The sequence below is a fragment of the Meles meles genome, chromosome 21 (assembly GCF_922984935.1).
Source record: "Meles meles chromosome 21, mMelMel3.1 paternal haplotype, whole genome shotgun sequence".
In the NCBI taxonomy this organism is placed as follows: Eukaryota; Metazoa; Chordata; class Mammalia; order Carnivora; family Mustelidae; genus Meles; species Meles meles.
In genome coordinates this window covers 24,422,159-24,430,789 of record NC_060086.1, presented here as the reverse complement: position 1 = coordinate 24,430,789, position 8,631 = coordinate 24,422,159, and the positions used below count along the sequence as shown (strand labels likewise).

Below are 8,631 nucleotides of genomic sequence, written 5' to 3'. Positions count from 1 at the left end.
AAAAAACACGCTTTAACAACATAATTGAGCAGAATGCCAAGCCATAGCTTTCAGCTATAAATGCTTCTTTTAACATTAGGCATATAAGCTTGTCCAGTGAGGGGAGTTTGTTGTTGGTGGGTTTTTTTTTTTTTGTTTTTGTTTTTTTTTTGCGGGGGCGGGGTGCTGTTGTAATTAACCTCCATAGGATGAACAGCTGTTCCAGACTGCACACTCTGCAGGCAGCTGGGGAAAGCCTGTTTCATTTAGTAGTTAGCTGCAGATCCTTGGCTGGTTTTATCCTCAGCTACTTTTTAAGATCAAAGTAGGTTTTCTCCACCCTTCTAAGTCTTCATTTTCTTTACTACTTTCAAACTTCAGATTCTGATAGGAAACTAGGACCTAGAACTACAAAAGTGTGTCTTTGGCATTGCCCAGAGGCTTCCTTTGAGATCAGCAGAATTCTCAACTATCGCACAGTGGGGTGTAGTCTCAGGGAAGTTGCTTCGTCCTCTTTTCGGAGGTTAGGCTTCGACTGTCTTGCAAAGAGGGTAATTGAGGGCCCCTAGCTTCCCATGCACAACGAGATGAGCCTCCCCTTTGGGACTTAACTGGAGTCTCTTCATCTAGTGTTAGCTATAAAGTCTCCATTACCCATTCGGCAGGCTGTTCTAGTAAGATTTGCTAAGATTATACTCACTGTGAGCCCTTCAAAAGTAATTTCTTTATATTCCTTCCTCTCTTGCTGGGTGTCCTTGTGGTAGTCAGGATTTGTCACTGCAACCAATAGAAAACCATTCTATTAAGGCACTGAACTTAGAACACTGGGTCTGACAGAATTGCTGGAAAGGCTGGAGAACCAGGCTTGGAAAACGATGAGAGAACACAGGGCCATCTACAACTACCCCTGGCAGCAGGGTGCTCCTGTCACCCTTCTGCATCTCCTGCTCCAGGTTCAGTGACCCAGGTGGGCTTGCCCCATGGCTGGGTCTCCTTTACACGTCCATGCACAAATGAGTAATTAGTCTTTTTTAATACCCACGTTGGGGGGCCAGGAGCTTGTGATCAAGATGTGGTTTTCCTCCCACATGGTGGGGGATCAAAAGCTCCATGGTTGACCGTCACGCTTCCCTCCCTGTCCAGCAATGCCCTAAAGTAGACAACCTAGCTGTCATATCCCTTTAACCAACATACTCCCTGTATAGACATTGTAAGCTTAATTAAATCATGCTACATGTCCAGTGTTTTTCATGCAGGATTATTTGCTCAACTAATACTGTGCAAGGCAGGAAATTAAAATTAAAATCTTGATGTTAATACCAGTGGAGGGCACTGGAAATTGCCAGGCAGGTACAAGAGAAACTAGGTCATTTATTCTCTTAGTGTAAGTCATTTTTTATTAGTAATAGCTATTTATTTTACTTGAAACACACATTTTTAGAATCTTAAGTGATGGCTCAGATTATAGATGGTTTTTAGCTTCTGACACACCAAGGACTAAAGAAATGCAGTAAAAACATGAAATAATACCTACCATTACACCACTATTAAGAAACATCTTGCATGCATTCTCCATTATGCAAAGGACACTCATGTCACCAAGATGACTTTTTTTTTTTTTTAAAGATTTTATTTATTTATTTGACAGAGATCACAAGTAGGCAGAGAGGCAGGCAGAGAGAGGAAGGAAAGCAGGCTCCCTGCTGAGCAGAGAGCCTGATGCGGGGCTCGATCCCAGGACCGTGGGATCATGACCTGAGCCAAAGGCACCAGCTTAACCCACTGAGCCACCCAGGTGCCCCCCAAGATGACCACTTTTATTAAATAAAGGCTGAAGCCTGGTTTGGGTTCAGAATGAACCAACAATATGAACCCTTAAAATGAAACACCTCACAGTAGAGCCAGAAGTGCTATGAACCCACGGACCCATTATCTTAATTTTACTGATAATTTTTTCCCTCTTCAGGTGATGTTCTGATTAGTGTTGGCCATGCCAATGTGTTAGGATATACTCTTCGAGAATTTTTAAAACTTTTGCAACACATCACCATAGGAACAGTACTACAGATCAAGATTTACCGAGATTTTATTGACATACCCCAAGAGTGGCAAGAAATCTATGATTTAATCCCTGAGACCAAATTCCCAGTAATGCGGTAAGTAGATTGATTTTTAGGAAATCTTCTGTTATGCTAGCACCCCCAGGGCTGTGTGAAGCACTGGGTCTTGGTTTCGTGGGAGAAGGATCCGCTGGACCAGGAGGGGAGGGATTGGTGAAACCACCACAATCATTTAGTGGGTTCTGAATCCTTCTGGAAAAGTACAATCTACAGGACCTAATGTGAGGCAGATTGATGAAGGTGAGAGCCCTGAACCTGGAGCTCTAAAGAGAACCATCCAGTGGGAGCTCTGCCACTTGTCCCCTTGTCCAGAGCTGGCCTTAAACACATGCTATGAATCCCATTCCTTCATTTGTCTCCTGCACATTCAGCTTCTCTCTGGATCCTTTTCAACAACATGGAAGTCTTATTTTAGGCCTCTGCCATCTTCACAAACCCTACCTTGAGGCTGCTGTCCTCTCCCCGCACCCCCTAGCCACAGTCCTGTCCCTTTGACTCGAATCAGGTAGAGAGATGCCGTAGCAGTTGTGGGCCATTTCCCCTGGAGATGATTTCTCAGGCGCTCTGCCCCCCGCTCCCCACTTCCGGCCCCGGGACCTTAGTGCAGGCCTTGCTTTCTTCACGTGGCCAAGAGACTTCTTGGCAGGGCCACCCACAGCCTGACTCCAGTGGACTCTTCTCAAGTCTACATTACTCTTGGCTTCTGAGCAGCATTCGCCACTGTACAGCCCCACCCCCACTCCTGTTGAAATACCATCTTCCCCAGGCTTTTGCCTTGGCCTTCCCTGGGGCTGAATCTTTGGCTTCCTTGTCTCAGTCTCCTGGGCAATCTCTCACCGATGCCTGTGGTTTCTATCACTCTCCGAATATGAGTGATTTTTCAAATCGTAGTACCTTCAAACTTGTACATTGAAATCCTTCCTCTCCCACTTGGTAGCTCCATTTGGGTGTATCACAAACCCCTCACACTCCTTGCACCAAAAAATCAAAAGCCAGCTCACGATCTCCAGTGGCCCTGTCTTACTGGGCGAACATGTGCCTAGCTGAGCAAGTCAGAAATTTAGGGGTTGTGCTAGATTTCTTCATTCCCTTCTTTCCACCCAACATAATCACGAGGGCTTGTCATTTTACCTTCCAGCTATCTCTCACATTCGTCCATTTCTCTCTGGCCACCACCACCACCCCAGTAAGAGTCACCATTTGGTCTCTACCATCCAGTCCTGTCCCCTATTCATTCTCTACACAGAACAGTCCTTTTAAGATGCAAGTCTGATTTTGACATGTTCCTGCTTAAAATCTCTGTTCTTGGGACAAACGCCCAAATCCTTAGACTGGTCTATGCTACCCCATGTGGCTAGTGTCTGTCTGTATCCCACCGCAGCCTCACCTCATACTGCGCTCCTCTGCCCTCTCTAGTCCACTTTGGCTCTGAGCTTTTTTGCCTTCTCTTTGCCTCGGGGCCTTTGCACTTGCTCTTCTGTCTGCAACATGCTTAGGACCCTGTCATTACTCATCCTTGAAGGCTTACAGTGCAAACTTTTCCCAAGAGGACTCACTAAATTAGGAAGCTTTAAAACACTGGTCCACCCATCATATGCTTTCAGGGCAACCTGTGTATCTCCTTCACAGCATTTCTCCTAATTTCAAGGACGTGATCTGTATCATCCATTGTTTACTCTGTTGCCCTGGGAGAATGCAGATCTTTGCCATTATGCTAAATCTACCACAGGACTTTCCCATGGTTTCCTTTATTCAGAGGGAATGAAAATTAAAATCGAGCTTTCGAGGCTCAGGCAAATCACTTAATCTCTATTAACCCAGGAGTACAGGAGACCCTTTGGCAGGTCAGACGCATGAGGAAGGTCTGCAGAGCATAACATGTATAACATGAGATCCTTTTCCTTCAAGGGCAATTCAGTGCTCTGATGCAAGAGTGGTCCTTATTAATTTGACAGGATTTCTGAGCTCAAGTTGCTACAGCTGTGTATCTTTGGTGATTGGGATGGGCTCAAGGAAATCTGGCTGGGGACTTTACTAAGAACTAAAGGATGGCCCACATTGCATTGACATTACTTCATATATTCCCACTCGTGGTCCAAGGGACTGATATGGTCAACAGATGTGCTTTGTTGGTCTCCCACATTTTGAAAAGCCAGAATAGCGGTGACCTAGAGAGAAAGGAAGATATAAGGGGGCTTTTCCAGGCGCCAGTACTCTTTCTTGACCCCTGGGGGGGGGTGGCTACCCAAGTGTTTATAATTTTTTTCCCACTAAACTGATTTTTTGCCATTTTCTGTACATTTCAAAAATGTTTAAATGAAAAATATTTGAAGTTACACATCTAAGATTTCATGGAAGGAATCTGTACCTGTGGTTTCTCCTGAAAAAGTAGAAGATGGGCTTGCATCCCCACATGGTGAAGCGGACTACAGCTGGGTAGAGTTGTCTGTCCCCTTAGATCGGGCACAGATTGGGGACAGGTTTTTCCCCCAAAACCAAACCAATCATGATGTAGTTAAAAATCATTCATGATGGGGCGCCTGGGTGGCTCAGTGGGTTAAGCCTCTGCCTTCGGCTCAGGTCATGATCTTAGGGTCGTGGGATCGAGCCCCACATCAGGCTCTCTGTTTGGCAGGCAGCCTGCTTCCTCCTCTCTGTCTCTTCCTGCCTCTCTGCATACTTATGGTGTCTATCTGTCAAATAAATAAAAATCTAAAAAAAAAAAATCATTCACGATAATACTGCTTACTATGCAGTGGACATTGCTTGACGAGCATTAAACCTCTTAATCCTCAGGCCAAGGCTTTTTATTATCCTGATTACAGGCAAGAAAACAGAAGCCAAGAGAGGTGTATGTAAACTTGCCAGAGGTCACAGGGTCTGCCACTAGGCCTGTCTCCAGAGCAGCGATGTTCGAGAACTTACTGCCATGGTGTAAATGTTCTCCATTTGTGCTGTCCCATGTAGTAGCCATGATTAAGCATGTGGAATGTGAGGAACTGCAACTGGGGAATTTTAAATTTTATTCAGATTTAATCAGTTTAAATTCAGCAGCCACACACAGCTGGGGGACCCTGTACTGGGGAGTGCAGCTCTCAAGCCTGGGTTCTTAATCATTTGTTTATAGAATGATTATGTTTCTACGCATTTTAAGTGTTCAGAGTTTGAGATACAGAATATTAACATCTAAGAATGGTAGATTGACCATTCAAAAGCAAAGAAGAGAGAAACAGAATAGCACAACTCAAGTATGAGGCTAAAACCCATGGATTCAGAAACAAGAGCAGACACTTTCTGAATCCCTTAACAAAGTGCTTACATCTAAGGCACTTTGGTAATTACATGGAAGGGGACAGGGAAGGAGCACAAAAGAAAAGAAAAGGCTTCTTACACAGAGCTTGTAAGATCTTTTTCAGGAGCAAATGGCACTTCATGCACACTGGAGAATATTCCACATAATACTTTGGGCAGAACTAGTGGTATAAAACCTGTTTCCAACTAACTCTGACCTCTGCTGGCTTATGGTTTTATAATCATACTTCAATTAGTAAGAACCTGGCTCTACTACTTATTCTTTATAGTTATCTAATACTCAGTTACAAAGGATATTCTTTGCAATCTGGAAAAAAAAAAGTAACATGGATTTTTTTTACCCCATTCATGAGCTGCTCAGGAAGTCCTGGGCATGTCTAAAGGCCAAGTGTTCTGATCCTAAGATCTTTTCAATCTCTTTGCACCCACTAAATCAAGGATGAAGGAAAATCCACATTTTAATGACTAGTGGTTCTCAGGGAGAATGACTCAATTACTAATTATTACCAGAAGAGAGAAACTTTAGGAAAACCTGTTCAAATTCTTGGAAGCAAACAGAACAGTCAGGACTGCAAGAATAGTAGTGATAACGCAAGCAAGTCTGAAAGGTTGGCGGCGGGGAGGGGCGTTGGGGAAGAAAGGAATTCCTATTTCCTGCTGCAGGACAGATGTGCCAGAGGTCCATAATCACGAAGATCAGGATGAGCGGGGAGCAGGGAACGGCATCTGTTCGGGGGAATAGTAAGTGGGCACAGGAACCGCAGGTTTTAGAAAAGCTGAAGAGGCCTGCAGTTGCTAGCAGGCCAGTGCCGCCCAAGTTTCAACAGTCAAGAAAGCCAGGAGTTGGGGATGTGAGGGTGATTGGGCTGGCCAGGCAGGTGTCCCCCCTCCTCCCTCATCGCTCACGTGTGTCCCTCCGGAAGCTGCGCACTCGGTTGAAGAGGACGTCTGTCCTTCGGTCAAGGAGGTATGAGGAGCTGTGCTCCTCTGCTGGACCCTCCAAATAAGCTGTCAAGAAAGCCAATAGTTGAGGCAAGTTACAAAAACATCTTTAAAAGCATCTGGCCAGAGGGGCGCCTGGGTGGTTCAGCTGGTTAAACGACCACCTTCAGCTCAGGTCACGATCTCAGGGTCCTGGTATTGAGCCTCACATCAGGCTCCCTGCTCTGGGGGAACTTGCTTCTCCCTCTGCCTGCCGCTTCCCCTGCTTGTGCTCTATTTAAAAAAAAAAAAAAATTGGCCAGCAAGAGATAAGTAGAATACCAAACAAGACACATCTGGACATAGAGGGCATCGTTTAAGTCCACGCTTTTAAACCCAAATGAGAGGCAAATGATGATGCTCAGGAGAAAAAAAGAAGACTCAAAGATTTCCTGATCACTAGTGTGTTGAAGATCTTGGAGGCCCACTAATTTTTGAATACGCTGGAAATTGGTAATACCCTGTAATTGTGGTTATTGCTGACCCCATGTGACCCATTATAACAGAGCTCTGTGGAGGAGATGGCCAGGTTGACTATCATTCTGGAGGCAAATTAACCTACACTTTAAGGCCTGCTAACATTCTGGTCAGTACTCTGGCTTAAGTTAGTACAAAGCAATGTGAAATGATCCAAGGCAGAATTCGATTTACACTTAGGAATGGAAACAAACGTAAAGGTACTTTTAAAGAGAAAACCGTCAACAACACAAAGTGCTAAAACTAAATCATATCCTCTCTTTTACGAACCAAAGCGGCTTTTAAGACATCTTGTTAGGGGACAATGAATGTTCAGACAATTAACAGTCCATTTCTTCTTTTTTTCATTTCAGCCCAACAAAGAAAACTGAGGAGTCAAAAGATGACCTTTTGGCAAGCAGTGATGACAATGAAGATGTAATTTCAGATAAAAAACTTGAGTATTATAAAGACCCAGGGTCCACTGGGTCTCTGTCTGCAACAAGACCGATGTCTATCTCCAGAGAGTGGCATGGATATAAAAAGAAGAACCATACCATTAGTGTAGGGAAAGACATTCAGTGTGACGTGATGATTCACAGAGATCACAAGAAAGAAGTGAGAGCCCCTTCTCCATACTGGACAATGGTGAAGCATGACAAGGAGAGCTCCTCCTCCTCCACCGCCTCCTCCACCTCAGATGCATTTTGGATGGAAGACTACGCCCACGCTGAAAAGAGCAAGGTTCCACCTGTATGGAAAGTTCCCACCCAGGCTGAAAAGAGCAAGGTTCCACCTGTATCGAGAGTTCCCACGCAGGCCGAAAAGAGCAAGGTTCCACCTGTATCGAAAGTTCCCACCCAGCCTGAAAAGAGCAAGGTTCCACCTGTATCGAAAGTTCCCACCCAGGCTGAAAAGAGCAAGGTTCCACCTGTATCGAAAGTTGCTTAGGAGGCAGTTTGCAAGTTGGTGATCACATAAGCATCTATCTTGAACACACCCAACTTTTGTGCATTGCTCTGTACAGGTTTGCTATACTTACAGTAATATGTGCAGACTTCATAATTCTTTCACAAGTGCATTGTAATGCCTTCGGAGACCTTCTTCCACACGATAGCCAAACACTGCCCTGGGGCCGGACAGGCCTCACCATCTTATTCTCAAAATAGCAATATCATTCACATCATTCACATACTTCCTTCTGAGAAGAACGTCTCATCTTTTACAAAACGCAGCAGAGGAACCCAGGATCAGAATGCATGAACATAGAGAGAATTTCACTTTTTAAGGTAAGTATCACATTTTTATTTAGATATTTAGTTTCTCTTGTTTTGCAAACTTCAGATGCCCTACTTAAAATAAGAGATGTATTTTTCTGGCTGGTTGTTCACATAACAATTTTTCCCCCCTTTTCAGCCCTAAGAAACAGAAACGGATGAGTGAGAGGGAGAAGATGAGGAAAAAGACAAAACTCTGTGACATTCTGTGAAGATAAATCTGACATAAAATGAGGCAGTGGGAACAGAGGATATGACTATAGGGAATTTATATTTTTAGGAAATAACTCTATTCCAAAAAAGACAGAAAGTGGGTAAAACCCAACTAATTATTCTGACCCAAGAGGACAGATTTTTAAACTGGTTTTATCTCTAAAAGCCATCAATAATTATCTTAATTTTAATAGTTTCTGATGCTTCTGGACTCTTACTATGTTCCTGTTCTCCTTTACAGCATCTGAAACAAAGATCTCAACATTTAGTAAATACTTGATTACCAATAGCAA

At 44.0% G+C, this 8,631-nt stretch overlaps 1 protein-coding gene across 1 annotated transcript; it reads left to right on the top strand.

The window, feature by feature from the left end:
- Positions 1–1,932: 1,932 nt before the first annotated feature.
- PDZD9 (PDZ domain containing 9) lies at positions 1,933–8,222 on the top strand (the record flags this gene model as incomplete). The annotated part of the gene is made up of 2 exons (XM_045992943.1): positions 1,933–2,135; positions 7,223–8,222. Coding segments are annotated over 2 exons (780 nt in total), but the record flags the coding sequence as incomplete, so codon positions are not given.
- Between the last annotated feature and the right edge of the window lie 409 nt (positions 8,223–8,631).